General features: G+C 38.5%; 1 protein-coding gene across 1 annotated transcript in view; it reads left to right on the top strand.

The window, feature by feature from the left end:
* DNAH8 (dynein axonemal heavy chain 8) overlaps positions 1 to 15,991 on the top strand; it is a 325,865-nt gene that overhangs the window by 128,606 nt on the left and 181,268 nt on the right. Inside the window, exons 37-42 of the mRNA XM_019949887.3 lie at positions 244 to 397; positions 2,407 to 2,570; positions 3,702 to 3,804; positions 4,814 to 4,918; positions 5,288 to 5,449; positions 14,499 to 14,723. Coding sequence (XP_019805446.1) covers positions 244 to 397; positions 2,407 to 2,570; positions 3,702 to 3,804; positions 4,814 to 4,918; positions 5,288 to 5,449; positions 14,499 to 14,723 — 913 coding nt within the window. The remainder of the gene's footprint in view (positions 1 to 243; positions 398 to 2,406; positions 2,571 to 3,701; positions 3,805 to 4,813; positions 4,919 to 5,287; positions 5,450 to 14,498; positions 14,724 to 15,991) is intronic.

Genomic DNA, 15,991 nt, shown 5'->3' with positions numbered 1-15,991 from the left:
AACTTGGTGAACTTCTTAGTTTATCACTGATACATGGGACCATTAAGTGAAATCACTATAATTATATGTTTCATTCATAAAAATGCAAACATCTTATTAACTGTATGAAATTTAATAGGAGCTGCCTTTTTTTTTAGGAAAAAATATTCAGTCAAAGGAATTTTTCCCCTATTATTTGTTATAAGCCATACTATTTTGTGAATCTTCCTTAAAATGTAATATCTTTCCATTCTTACTTTTTAGATATAATGCTCCATTTAAAAAAAATATCCAGAATTGGGTGTATAAATTGTCCACTTCCTCAGATATAATTGAAGAGTGGCTAGTAGTCCAGAACCTTTGGGTTTATCTTGAAGCTGTCTTTGTAGGTGGGGATATTGCCAAACAGCTACCTCAGGTAAATATGGTTTTTGTAACTGCTGATAGAATAATTTAGTGTATGTTGTTTATATGTCTCTGTAAAAGTCTTCAGAAAGACATATAGTCACGTCTTGATTATTTGCACCAGGGGTTTGCAAACTATGGCCAACTCACCTGTTTTGTTTTTTAATTTTATTTTTGGCTGTGTTGGATCTTCATTGCTGCGCGCGGGCTTTCTCTAGTTGCGGCAAGCTGGGGCTACTCTTTGTTGAGGTGCATGGGCTTCTCATTGTTGTGGCTTCTCTTGTTGTGGAGCACAGGCTCTCGGGCACAGGCTCAGTAGTTGTGGAGCACGGGCTTATTTGCTCCGTGGCATGTGGGATCTTCCCGGACCACGGATCAAACCCGTGTTTCCTGCATTGGCAGGCAGATTCTTAACCACTGTGCCACCAGGGAAGTCCCACCTGTTTCTGTAAGTACAGTTTTATTGGAATACAGCCATGTGCATTCATTTATGTTCTGTCTGTGGCTTCTTTAGCATTACAATGGCAGAGTTGAATAGTTGTAACAGAGACCATATGGCCTACAAAGCCTAAAATATTTAGCATCTTGCCCTTTACAAAGAAGTTTTTTTTAAAAAGTGCTGACCTTTGATTTACATTAGTAGAAACAAGAAACTCACATAATTTTCAAATCTCCAGGTTGTCTGGAGAGGTACATTTGAATATGGTACTATTAAATTATAATAGTTCATCTCTTCTTAGAATTAGACTTATTCCTCTGAGAGTAAAAGTTAAAATAATCTGTATTCTGTAAACACAAATTAACTATTAGTAAGTTGTTAACTAATAGTAGATCAGAAACATGAGGCAAGGAAACTTAGCCTTAGAAGCCTGTAACAAATTCTTTAAAACAGCTTTATGGGACCTTTTAAATGAATGCCAGTAACTTACTAATAATTATTCTATGAAGGTAATTTTCCTCTTATAAAATTAGGCCTACTCTTTCTTTTTTTAAACATTTATTTAAAAAAATTTTTTTTGGCTGCATCGGGTCTTAAGTTGCAGCACGCGGGGTCTTTGTTGAGGTGTGCGGGATCTTTCGTTGCCGGCGCGGGGCCTCTTTGTTGCGGCGCAGGGCTTCTCTTTAGTTGTGGCATAAGGACTCCAGGGTGTGTGGGCTCTGTAGTTTGCGGCACACGGGCTCCCTCGTTGAGGTGTGTGAGCGCAGTAGTTGTGGCGCGTGGGCTTAGTTGCCCCACGGCATGTGGGATCTTATTTCCCCGACCAGGGACCAAACCTGTGTCCCATGCATTGGAAGGTGGATTCTTTATCACTGGACCACAAGGGAAGTCCCCTAAGCCTACTCTTTTGAATTTCCATACCTATGGCATGACTATAGATTAAAAATCAAGGATAAAGCATTTTGAAAATAGCTGGTTTCCCTTTGTAACACATTTTAAAAACATAAATCATTTTTAATCAGAAAGTTTTATTTTTTAAAAGTGCACTTAAAAGTTTTAACAGAGGCAAGATTATGCCAGTTTCTAAAAGCATTTTAAAAAATTGAATGCAAAGCTTAATATCATCCATGGTAAACAGTTTTCATTTGCAAAAATGCTTTGTTTTGGATTTTTACTGTTTTCTTTTTCTTTTTCCTGGGGTACTGTTAAGCTTTAATTATTCCAAAATACTGAGATCAAATTATTTTCATGCTTCCTCAGTTTGCTCATCAAACCAAAACACCTGGGGTACTGAAAGACTAGATTTGCGATTTAAGTTGATAGCTCTGCAGATTAATCATGTGGCACTTTGAAAAATGTATTAAATGTAAGGAAAAATATCAGCGATAAACCTCATTGTGATAGAGCAGCATTTCAATAAGCCGTTCTCTTGTTCCAGAGTTAATTCAGATGAAAAAAAAATTGCCCCTTTAAATTATGTAGCCTGAGACTAATAGGCTGGTTTGAGGAACTATAGGAGATGCCAAAGTGAAGACCTGGCTTCATTCAGTTATCCACATGCCAACTTTTACTTTTGTTTTTAGGAAGCAAAACGTTTTCAGAATATTGACAAGTCATGGGTAAAGATAATGCAGCGAGCTCATGAGAATCCCAATGTGATTGGTTGCTGTGTTGGAGATGAAACGATGGGGCAGCTTTTACCTCATTTACATGAACAATTAGAAGTATGTCAGAAGTCACTTACAGGGTAAGAGTTTAATTTTTAAATTACCTATCCTTTTATATGTGATGGTGTTTTATCCCAAACAAGTTCGTAGAATTGACTGCATTTTTGGTTTGGTAGTGATGGTTGAGGTGGTGTTAGGAATTTAACATGTCACATAAATTTAATTTCTCTGCAAAAAAAGACACCTTCAAGTTGAGGGTGGGTGAGTTATAGCATTGTATTAGTTTTGTAGGGCTGCTGTAACAAATTACCACAAACTGGGTGGCTTAAGACAACTGAAATTTATTTTCTCACCGTTCTGGAGGCCAGAAGTCTGAAATCAAGTTAGCAGCACCTTCTGAGGGCTCTAGGGAGAATCTTTCCTTGCCTCTTCCAGGTTCTGGTGGCTCTTGGCTTATGGCTGTATAACTCCAATCTCTGTCTCTGTCTTTATATGTCCTTCTCCTCTTCCTGTGTGTCTCTTATGAGGACACTTGTCATTGGATTTAGGGCTCATCTGAATAATCCAAGATTATCTCTTCTCGAGATCCTTAACTTCGGTACATTTGCAAAGACCCTTTTTGCAAATGAGGCCACATTCACAGATTCCAGGGAATAGGACGTGGACATATCTTTTTGGGGCTACCAGTCAACACACTACAGGCATAGAGTAGAGATGTGCACTCAGAGAACAATTAAAGACAAACTCACAGATAGTTTTCTTAAAAGGCAGTTCATTCTCAATTTCTATTTGAAACAGGGTAACGATATATCTTAGTTTGTCCAAATTTATGCCTCTGTCCTGGCTGAATGGCTATTTGTCCCCCCGCTCTCTCAAAATGTCTTGGTTTGGAGGTAAATTATGTGTTCCCCCTGGGTTTAAGCCGCGAGGTTCACAGGACTCTTAGAAAGGTTGCAGGAGGGCTCGTGATGAGAAAGAAGATAGGATGGAGCAGGCTTGCTCTGGGTCACGTTCTTATTTCCACTTGTTTTCCCAGATGCCATCCATGGTGCAGCAGGACTTTCTTTCTAACCAAACATTTCAGAGGCAAATGGGAAATGACTGTAGGTGTTTGCTACTATCTTATTGATGTTAGTGATTGCGTCTTGGCTAAAAAACCCCAAAATTAATAATTCAGAAAAAATTATTTGGTAACGTGACTTTATTTAAAGGTATTTGGAGAAGAAGCGATTACTATTTCCAAGATTCTTCTTTGTATCTGATCCAGTTCTCCTGGAAATTCTTGGACAAGCCAGTGATTCCCATACCATACAAGTATGTAATCTAAGTATCTGTTGCCTAAATCCTTTTTTTCCACAGCCTATGTGTTAAAAAATAAAAATGAAGTTAATGTCTTAAAAGTGCAGTCAGGAAAAAAGAGTATTAAAAATTATGTTGGTTATAAAATGTCTTATTTTCTTTGTATTCGGAGCCCATCAGCCTGAGGCAAGAGTCACCGATTATGCAACTCACCAGCTGGGTGACCTTGGCCAGCTTCTTAATTTTCCTGTGCCTCAGTTTCCTTGTCTGTAAAATCAGGATATTAATCATTTCCACCTCATGGGATAGTCATAAAGATTACACGAGATAATTCATTGAAAAGTTCTGGACACACAGTATGTGCTCACTAAATGTAATTCATTGTTATGAGTATTTTAATCTAAATATTCTTGATCAAATAGGGATTGTGGTTTGGATTTGTCCTTTTTTTGTCCCAAGTGCTTCTCAAATGCTTTTATTGCCATTTCCAAGGGCAATACTTCCAGGAGGAAGAGAAAAACTACAGAGAACTGGGTGTGAGAGGCACTGGAACACCCATCCCAGGGACATTTCTGGTTTGGGAATTTGGGAAACAGCTAGTAATACCTTCCTTGTTGGTTTCCAGGGAGTTGAGGGGATGAGAAAGGAAAGGAGGGAAGTAGAAGCTGTGTAAGGCAGACATAGAGCCAAGAGAGGACTGAGCTGTCCCTGGGAGGGAAGAGGGCAGGAACCATGTGGTTCAGTGTCCATCGGGAGGAAGATGACAGTTACTAGTCGAATCTCCATAATGTAAGAGATGCATTTGTAGGTCTTGGAGGAAACATTCTGTAGGGCTGGATTTTTAAAAGTGGGCTTCCAAGTCAGTCAAGGGTCAAAGAAGAGTCTTTTTTTTTTTTGAGACAATGAAGTAAATTCTTAATCTCTTACAAATATAAAAAATAGTAAAGCTTTTAAAAACATCTCAGTGACTTTTGTGTTTAACGTCATGTATGATGTGTTTGCTCTGTCTTGTGCTTTCTTATAGCCACATCTCCCTGCAGTGTCTGACAACATAAATGAGGTGACCTTTCACGCAAAAGACTATGATCGTATCATGGCTGTCATATCAAGAGAAGGAGAAAAAATTATTGTAATTTAACTTGGTTAAAATTTTATTAGGATTTCTTTAAAAATTTAGATTTGAGGAGAATGCAATTCTCTTATGAAAGAAAGGGAGGGGAGTGGTGTCGGGTTTTAGTTCTGTAGCCCTGGCTTTGTAACAGACTAGTTTGGATAACTCATTTAACTTCTCTGAGGCTCATTTTATTATCTATACAATGAAAGTTTTAGACCAAATGATCTTTATAGTTCTTTCCACATATAGTATTAGTTGATTTTACTCACGTTTTAAATATTTTATATGAAATTGTTTGCTTTGCCTGAGGTACTTTGATTTATGACATTTGTAAAAATACCAAATTATTATCAATTTGTAACGTATTTGTAATATATCTTTTAGTTGGATAATCCTGTTATGGCCAAAGGTCCCGTGGAGATTTGGCTTCTGGACATGTTAAAAATGCAGATGTCGTCCTTACATAATATAATTAGATCTGCATTCTATCAAATCAGTGATTCAGGATTTCAGCTCTTACCTTTCCTCAATCACTTTCCAGCACAGGTGAGAATACATGACATTTAAATAGCGAAATAAGGGGGAAAGATATGCAGGAGGCAGTTAGCCTGATGATGTGGAGGCTGTTCAAGCTTAGAACTAATTAGAGAGGCCCACGCACCCTCAGCCCCCAACCACCTGCTTGACCACTTGCTTGTCCACCTACACCGTTCTAGGCCAACCCATCCCATCCCTGAGAAGAGGATTTGCCACTGTTCTTCCATCATTGAGGATATACACTGAGACTAAAGCACTAACGAGAAATTTCATCTTATGTATAAGCGACACCTATCTATGTATAAAAACTAGGCATGTGGGCTTCAGTAGCTGTGGCACACAGGCTCAGTAGTTGTGACTCACGGGCTCTAGGGCTCAGGCTCAGTAGTTGTGGCACGTGAGCTTCGTTGCTCCATGGCATGTGGGATCTTCCTGGACCAGGGATCAAACCTGTGTCCTGTGCATTGGCAGGCGGATTCTTAACCACTGTGCCACCAGGGAAGTCCCTAAATTGCATTTTATAAAGCAGGTTTCCCAAATAAATTTGCCTATTATACAATGTTAATTTTTTATCTAAAATTGTTTAAAATTTCACCTCTATTTTCTTCTCAAACACGTTTTTAAGATTATGAACACAATGGATCCTTGTTGCAAAAATTGGGGAAAACTTGAAGAATATGAAAGTGAAAATAAAAATTTCCCATTTTTCCACCACTTGGAAATGATGACTTAATATTTCCATGTGGTCCCTTTCAGTATTTTTTAATATGCTTATTATAAGCATCAAATAATATTGATGAGAATGAGCATTCCTATTTTATTTTTTATTGTAATGAAACATCCTCCAGTTTTCCCTGTGAAGTCTGCTGCCTTCTTAAACCTAGTGAAAAACACAATTTAAGCTTTTCTTGGTGACTTAGGGTAGTCATTTTATTTTTCTCATCATTATTAGATTATAATTACTATACAATGTTGTGTTAGTTTATGCTGTACAACAAAGTGAATCAGTTATATGTATACATATACCTGCATACCCCCTCCTTCTTGGGCCTCCCTCCCACCCTCCCCATCCCACCCCTCTAGGTCGTCACAAAGCACCGAGCTGATCTCCCTGTGCTATGCAGCAGCTTCCCACTAGCTATCTATTTTACACATGGTAATGTATATATGTCAATGTTACTTTCTCAGTTCGTCCCACTCTCCCCTTCCTCCTCTGTGTCCACAAGTCTGTTCTCTATGTCTGCGTCTCTATTCCTGCCCTGCTAGTAGGTTCATCAGTACCATTTTTCTAGATTCCATATAAATGTGTTAATATACGGTATTTGGTTTTTCTTTCTGACTTACTTCACTCTGCATGACGGACTCTAGGTCCATCCACATCACTAACAATGACTCAATTTCATTCCTTTTTATGGCTGATATTCCACTGTATATATGTACCACATCATCTCTGTCCATTCATCTGTTGATGGACATTTAGGTTGCCTCCATGTCCTGGCTATTGTAAATAGTGCTGCGCTGAACATTGTGGTACATGACTCTTTTTGAATTATGGTTTTCTCAGGGTATATGCCCAGTAGTGGGATGGCTGGGTCACATGGTAGTTGTATTTTTAGTTTTGTAAGGAACCTCCATACTGTTCTCCATAGTGGCTGTATCAATTTACATTCCCACCAACAGTGCAGGAGGGTTCCATTTTCTCCACACTCTCTCCAGCATTTATTGTTTGTAGATTTTTTGATGATGGCCATTCTGACCGGTGTGAAGTGATACCTCATTGTGGTTTTGATTTGCATTTCTCTAATGATTAGTGATGTTGAGCATCTTTTCAAGTGCTTGTTGGCCATCTGTATGTCTTCTTTGGAGAAATGTCTATTTAGGTTTTCTGCCCATTTTTGGATTGAGTTGTTTGTTTTTATTGATATTAAGCTGCATGAGCATTTTGGAGATTAATCCTCTGTCAGTTGCTTCATTTGCAAATATTTTCTCCCATTCTGAGGGCTGTCTTTTCGTCTAGTTTATGGTTTCCTTTGCTGTGCAAAAGCTTTTAAGTTTCATTAGGTCCCATTTATTTATTTTTGCTTTTATTTCCATTTCTTTAGGAGGTGGGCCAAAAAGGATCTTGCTGTGATTTATGTCAAGGAGTGTGCCACCTCTGTTTTCCTCTAAGAGTTTTATAGAGTCTGTCCTTAGATTTAGGTCTTTAAATCCATTTTGAGTTTATTTTTGTGTATGGTGTTGGGAAGTGTTCTAATTTCATTCTTTTACATGTAGCTGTCCAGTTTTCCTAGCACCACTAGTGAAGAGGCTGTCTTTTCTCCATTGTATATTCTTGCCTCCTTTGTCAAAGATAAGGTGACCATAGGTGCATGGGTTTATCTCTGGGCTTTCTATCCTGTTCCATTGATGTATATTTCTGTTTTTCTGCCTGTACCATACTGTCTTGATTACTGCAGCTTTGTGGTATAGTCTGAAGTCAGGGAGCCTGATTCCTCCAGCTCCGTTTTTCTTTCTTAAGATGCTTTGGCTATTCGGGGTCTTTTGTGTTTCCATACATATTGTAAAATTTTTTGTTCTAGGTCTGTGATAAATACCATAGGTGATTTGATAGGGATTGCACTGAATTTGTAAACTGCTTTGGGTAGTATAGTCATTTCCACAATGTTGATTCTTCCAACCCAAGAACATGGTATATCTCTCCATCTATTTATATCATCTTTGATTACATTCATCAGTGTCTTATAGTTTTCTGTATACAGGTCTTTTGTCTCCATAGGTAAGTTTATTCCTAGGTATTTTATTCTTTTTGTTTCAATAATAAATGGGATTGTTTCCTTAATTTCTATTTCTGAAATTTCATTGTTAGTGTACAGGAATGCAAGAGATTTCTGTGTATTAATTTTGTATCCTACGACTTTACTAAATTTGTTGATTAGCTCTAGTAGTTTTCTGGTGGCACCTTTAGGATTTTCTATGTATAGTATCATGTCATCTGCAAACCGTGCCAATTTTAGTTCTTCTTTTGACATTTGGATTCCTTTTATATCTTTTTATTCTCCGATTGCTGTGGCTATGATTTCCAAAACTATGTTGAAAAATAGTGGTGAGAGTGGGCACCCTTGTCTTGTTCCTGATCTTAGAGGAAATGGTTTCAGTTTTTCACCACTGAGAATTTTGTTTGCTGTCGGTTTGTCATATATGGCCTTTGTTATGTTGAGGTAGGTTGCTTCTATGCCCACTTTCTGGAAAGTTTTTATCATAGATGGGTGTTGAATTTTGTCGGAAACTTTTTCTGCATCGATTGAGATTATTCTATGGTTTTTATCTGTCAGTTTGTTAATATGGTGTATCACATTGATTGATTTGCATATATTGAAGAATCCTTGCATTCCTGGGATAAACCCCACTTGATCATGGTGTATGATCCATTTAATGTGTTGTTGATTCTGTTTGCTAGTATTTTGTTGAGGCTTTTTTGCATCTATGTTCAACAGTGATATTGGTCTGTAATTTTCTTTTTTTGTGTTATCTTTGTCTGGTTTTGTTATCAGGGTGATGGTAGCCTTGTTGAATGAGTTTGGGAGTGTTCCTTCCTCTGCTATATTTTGGAAGAGTTTGAGAAGGATAGGTGTTAGCTCTTCTCTAAATGTTTGATAGAATTCGCCTGTGAAGCTCTCTGGGCCTGGGCTTTTGTTTGTTGGAAGATATTTAATCACAGTTTCAATTTCAGTGCTTGTGATTGGTCTGTTCGTAGTTTCTGTCTCTTCTTGGTTCAGGCTTGGAAGATTGTACTTTCCTAAGAATTTGTCCATTTCTTCCAGGTTGTCCATTTTATTGGCATATAGTTGCTTGTAGTAATCTCTCATGATTCTTTGTACTTCTGCAGTGTCAGTTGTTACTTCTTGTTCATTTCTAAATCTGTTGATTTGAGTCTTCTCCCTTTTTTTCTTGATGAGTCTGGCTAGTGGTTTATCAGTTTTGTTTATCTTCTCAAAGGTTCAGCTTTTAGTTTTATTGATTTTTGCTATTGTTTCCTTCATTTCTTTTTCATTTATTTCTGACCTGATCTTTATGATTTCTTTCCTTCTACTAATTTTGGGTTTTTTTTCGTCTTTCTCTAATTGCTTTAGGTGTAAGTTTAGGTTGTTTATTTGAGATTTTTCTTGTTTCTTGATGTAGGATTGTATTGCTATAAACTTCCCTCTTAGAACTGCTTTTCTACATCCCATAGGTTTTGGGTCATCATGTTTTCATTCTCATTTGCTTTTAGGTATTTTTTGATTTCCTCAGTGATCTCTTGGTTGTTTAGTAGCATATTGTTTAGCCTCCATGTTTTTTTTTCTTTTACTGTTTTTTTCCTGTATTTGATATCTAGTCTCATAGTGTTGTAGTCGGAAAAGATACTTGATATGATTTCAATTTTCTTAAATTACCAAGCCCTTGATTTGTGACCCAAGATGTGATCTATCCTGGAGAATGTTCCATGAGCAGTTGAGAAGAAGGTGTATTCTGTTTTTGGATGGAATGTCCTATAAGTATCAATTAAGTCCATCTGGTCTAATGTGTCATTTAAGGCTTGTGTTTCCTTATTAATTTTCTGTCTGGATGATCTGTCCATTGGTGTAAGTGAGGCATTAAAGTCTCCCTCTATTATTGTGTTAGTGTTGATTTCCCCTTTTGTGGCTGTTAGCCTTTGCTTTATGTATTGAGGTGCTCCTATGTTGGGTGCATAAATATTTACAATTGTTATATCTTGTTCTTGGATTGATCCCTTGATCATTATGTAGTGTCCTTCCTTGTCTCTTGTAATAGTCTTTATTTTAAAGTCTGTTTTGTCTGATATGAGTATTGCTTACTCCAGCTTTCTTTTGATTTCCCTTTGCATGGAATATCTTTTTCTATCCCCTCACTTTCAGTCTGTGTGTGTCCCTAGGTCTGAAGTGGGTCTCTTGTAGACAGCATATATATGGGTCTTGTTTTTGTATCCATTCAGCCAGTCTGTGTCCTTTGGTTGGGGCCTTTAATCCATTTACATTTTTAAAAAATTTATTTATTTATTTATTTTTGGCCACATTGGATCTTCATTGTGGTGCGTGGGCTTCTCATTGCAGTGGCTTCTCTTGTTGTGGAGCACAGGCTTCAGGCACACGGGCTTCAGTAGTTGTTGCATGTGGGCTCAGTAGTTGTGGCTCACGGGCTCTAGAGCGCAGGCTCAGTTGTTGTGGCACATGGACTTAGTTGCTCTGTGGCATGTAGGATCTTCCCAGACCAGGGATCGAACCCGTGTCCCCTGCATTGGCAGGTGGATTCTTAACCACTGCGCCACCAGGGAAGTCCCTAATCCATTTACATTTAAGGTGATTATTGATATGTATGTTCTTATAACCATTTTCTTAAATGTTTTGGATTTGTTTTTGTAGGTCTTTTCCTTCTCTTCTGTTTTGTGCCTAGAGGAGTTGTTTAGCATTTGTTATAAAGCTGGTTTGGTGGTGCTGAATTCTCTTAACTTTTGCTTATCTCTAAACCTTTTGATTTCTCTGTCGAATCTGAATGAGATCCTTGCTGGGTAGATTAATCTTGGTTGTAGGTTTTTCCCTTTCATCGCTTTAAATATGTCTTGCCACTCCCTCTGGCTTGCAGTTTCTGCTGAAAGATCAGCTGTTAACCTTATGGGGATTAACTTGTATGTTGTTTTTCCCTTGATGCTTTAATATTTTTTCTTTTTGTTTAATTTTTGATAGTTTGATTAATATGTGTCTTGGTGTGTTTCTCCTTGGATTTATCCTATATGGGACTCTCTAGGCTTCCTGGACTTGACTGACCATTTCTTTTCCCATGTTATGGAAATTTTCAACCATAATCTCTTCAAATATTTTCTCAGCCCCTTTTTCTCTTCTTCTTTTGGGAGCCCTATAATTCAAATATTGGTGTGCTTAATGTCTCAGAGGTCTCTGAGACTGTCCTCATTTTTTTTCATTCTTTTTTCTTTATTCTGCTCTGCTGCAGTTATTTCCACCATTCTATCTTCCAGCTCCCTTATCCCTTCTTCTGCCTCTGTTATTCTGTTATTGATTCCTTCTAGGGTATTTTTCATTTCACCATTGATTGTCTGTTCTTTAGTTCTTTTAGGTCCCTGTTAAACATTTCTTGTATCTTCTTGATCCATGCCTTCATTCTCTTTCCAAGATTTTGGATCATCTTTACTATCATTACTCTGAATTGTTTTTCAGGTAGTTTGCCTATTTCCTCTTTATTTTTTTGGTCTTGTGGGTTTTTATCTTGCTCCTTTGTCTGCAAGATAATTCTCTGTCTTCTCATTTTGTCTAATTTACTGTGTTTGAGGTCTTCTTTCCCTAGGCTGCAGGATTGTAGTTCCTCTTGCTTCTGTTCTCTGCCCCTGATGCTGAGGTTGGTCCGGTAGCTCGTGTAGGCTTCCTGTTGGGAGGGACTGGTGCCTGCGTTCTGGTGGGTGGAACTGAGTCTTTTCCCTCTGATGGGCAGGGCCATGTCAGGTGGTGTGTTTTGGGGTGTCTGTGAACTTAGTATGACTTTAGGTAGCCTGTCTGCTGGTGGGTGGGTTTGTGTCTCTGTCTTGTTTGTTGTTTGGTCTGAGGTGTCCAGCACTGGGAACTGCAGGCAGTAGAATGGAGTCTTGTATTCAGATAGAGGCCTCCTGGAGAGCTCTCACTGCTTAACATTCCCTGGGACTGGGAATTCTCTGGTGGTCCAGCATCCTGGACTCAGCGCTCCCTCCCCAGAGGCTCAGGCCGACTTCCAGCCAGGGAACTAAGACCGTGCAAGTTGCTCATTATGGCAATAAAGGGGATTTTTTTTAAAAAAAGATATAAAAGACAAATGAAACCCCAGACAAGTGGTAAAAGCAAAATCAAACAAAGAGAAACAGGGAAACACACACATACAAAAGAAACAAAAACAGAACAAAATAAAACAAAAAGGAAGAGAACAACCAGACAAACAAAAGAACCTGAAAACGAAATCAAACAATCAAAAACAAAACTAACAGAAACAAAAAGCCCCAAAACAAAACCAGAGCAGAGTGCCAAGTGAAGAATAAAGCAAGGAAACAAAAATTGACAGAAATGATTAAAAAAGAAAAAAGGGAAAAAACACAGAAGAAAAGAAAAGAAAAGTAGAAACAGAAATATAAAAAAATAAAAAATACATTAAAGAAAAAGAAGAAAAAAGGGAGAACACAGAACAACTGAAAAGCAAAGTAAAAATAGAAATATATTAAAAAATTAATAAAAAATAAAAGACATGTTAAAAAACAAGAAAATCCCAAAAGACTAAATAAGACTAATAACAACAAAAGAAGAACAACAACCAAAAAAAGAACCAACAACAGAACAAATCAAAACATAATAAAAATAATAGCAATAATAATGTTATCTAAGCTGTCAGTGTCCTTGCTCTTCCTGTGAGCCACAGCCCACTTCCACCTCCCCAAGAGGCCCTCCACTGCCTCTGGGCTGTTTTCTGGACCTGTTGTGTGCCCTGTGGGGACCACTCAGGCTCTGATCTGGCCCAGTTCCTGCATGTGCTGCCCCCAAAGTCCACAGCTGCCAGCGCTAGACTGTTTTCATATGTGGGAACTCTCATTGTCGACTCAAGTATTCCATGGGTGCAGGTTCTACCTAGCTGATTGTGGGGATTTAATCTGCAGCTTGTGCAGCTAATGGGAAGATTTTTGATCCTCTTCCTTGGTTGCCCCACCCCTGGGGTTCAGCTTTGATTTTATCCCACCTCTGTGTGTGGGCCATCCACAGGAATCTGCTCCTGGGGCTGCCCTGAAGCACTTGGGTCTGACCCAGTGAGGACAGGGTGCAAAGGTGGTATGGCTGCTTGGGTTGTGGGAGCCCCAGCAGTACCAAATGTGCAGGGAAGCCAGCGGCCACGGGTGCAAGAGATATCAGGATAGTTATCATTTTAAAGATCAGTTTTTAGAATATACCTCTATGTAGTGATTTTGCAGGGTCTGCAAGTCTGTTTGGTCTTTAAATCAAGAAAGCCTTACACTGCTGTTTCTGTACTGCTTCTCTTTGCTTTGTGCAAATAGAATCTGCTTGCTCTTGGGAGCTTCCTGACAGCAGCTATTTCCTCTACATCCCATTACTCCTCTCAGCCAGGTGCTTCATTTATCTTTACCTGCAGACCCCAGGATTGGCCACTACTCTAGCAGGAAAATTATTGAAGTTCCAGAGGAAGCAGGGATAAGGAAAGGGTTTTATTCCTGCTTTGCCTACATCGAATGCCATGCCTGCAGTACCCGCTTTCCCTCACACACTTTCCTTCCCCTGCCAGATATGGAATTCCTTTTTGGTCCAAATGATCTTGGATCTGTTGCTTGACTCCGGGGATGAACAAAAGCTCCCAAAGGGACAATTGTTTTAGTGAGGGGGTGAGGGTAGGGCATGTTCTGACCAGTTTTATTTCCTTTTCTGCAGCAGAAATTGTAGGTAAGGTGACAGTCCACTCACAGTTTCCTTATGCCTTCATCAGGAGACAAAGGACAAGCTTTTCCCCTTCTCACTTTCTGTCTGTCTCTCTCGTAGATAAATATATAGACAGAGAAGTAGATGTAGATAAAGATATGGATATTAGAGAGAGTGTGAGATTAAGAAAAGAGATAGGCAGCATATCCTTTTTAGAAGATGCAAAGAAACTTTTGCAAAACCCTGCTGAAGAAAAATACACAGTAGTCTATTAATTCCATTTCTTTTCTTGAGAAAGAAAAATCACTGTATGAAGGTATATGGGTCTCAGGCCCTCTGTAGAAAAATTTCCCAAGCATCTTCCATTAACACACATATAATTCCATAAATCATAGCAATTATTTATCTATTGACATTGAAATAATTAAATAATCAATAGTTTGAACTTTAAATGTTTTTACCCTTTGGGAGTAGAAAAATGCATGTCCCTTTTTTAGTTTAAAATCAGTAAGACTGTTCACCTTTATGTGACTAAGTGACCACTAAATTTTATTGCAGATGTGCTTTAAATATTTGGTAAATTTATTTGTCTTCTGGATTTGTAGGTTGGGCTTCTGGGACTTCAGATGTTGTGGACACATGATTCAGAAGAGGCTTTAAATAATGCAAAAGATGACAGGAAAATCATGCAAGTGACCAATCAGAAATTTTTGGATATTCTAAATACTCTAATTGGTCAGACAACACATGACCTAAGCAAGTTTGATAGAGTGAAATTTGAAACTCTAATTACCATCCATGTGCATCAGAGAGATATTTTTGATGACTTGGTAAAGTATCATTTTTTTCTTAATTTAAAATAATTTAGTATACTAATTAATAAGTTAGTGCTTCTAATAATGAACATTTAAGTATTATATGTATTTCTTAACTTATATGAACCTTCCATCTGCTTGGTCCTTTTTCACAACTCTCCAGTATAGTTGTATAGTTGTAGACAACTATACGATGTCTACAAATATCTGTATTTGGAAGTTTTAACAATCATATGTGTATATTCCCCTTTGGCATTCTGAAAGTCTGGAATCAACTGATGTGATTTGAACTAATTGTTTCATTAAACCAATAACCAGGGATGTGATATAATTTAGGTGGGCTTGGTCATGAGTTATGATAATGTTAGTTCATAACTTGGCCCCTGTACAGAGAGGGCAAGGAGAGCCTGAAGAGAGAGGCATGTTACTCCAGGTTGGTAGGTGGAAGTTTTAATAAGCCAGGAAGTTTACTCATGAGGCTTGTCTTGGGCAGCCACGAGCAGAGCAGATCTCTGCATTTGTCTGCCAAAGTAGTTTCTAAGTTTATATAGAGGCCTTAACTGTCACATATACCATCCAGATGGTCTCAACAACACATTGCTCTCTCAAGGCTGCATCCTTGAAAACAGCCCCACTGTGGGAACAGTGGGCAGAATGCCCGTTCCAAGGACAGGGAAGGGGATGAGGATCCTCCAATTGCCTGTGTCCATCCAGCTCTTGGGTCAGCCTGCGGTCATGTCTTCTAGATTACCTCTTCCAACAGATGAGCCAACTGTGAAAGAAGTCCAGATTGAATAGAACCAAGCTTCAGGGAACTCTCACGGCTGTTCAACTGATAGTGTCCAACAGGGCATCATGGGCTTGCTTTGGGCAAAGTTCTGCAGGGTGGGAGTAAGAGGGATGATATTTGAATTCCCTTTGGAAATAGAACCCTAACCAGTGGTCTTGAGCAGTAGTTATCTATTATGGTGTAGGGGCCCCAGGTGGCTTTGATATTGCACCATTTGACTAGTTTTGTCTTTAACTGCCACTGACTTATTCTATTTGATTTTATCTATCTTTTAGGCCTCTTTTTTCTTCATCAGAGACACATAATTCATGCAACCTGGGGTGCTTTTTTAGAGACTATGATCCCAGGCTATCTGTTTCAAATTTGTATCAAAAGTTCTGATCAGATAAGTTGTATTTATTGAAGATTGAAGGACATGTAGTCTGTCTATTCCCCTGTAATCTAGATCCTTCTTTCTCAAAGTGTTGTATGACAGTCAGCTGCATTGGGCCTC

The sequence above is a fragment of the Tursiops truncatus genome, chromosome 10, assembly GCF_011762595.2.
Source record: "Tursiops truncatus isolate mTurTru1 chromosome 10, mTurTru1.mat.Y, whole genome shotgun sequence".
Lineage (NCBI taxonomy): Eukaryota > Metazoa > Chordata > Mammalia > Artiodactyla > Delphinidae > Tursiops > Tursiops truncatus.
This window is presented reverse-complemented; position numbering and strand designations above follow the sequence as displayed.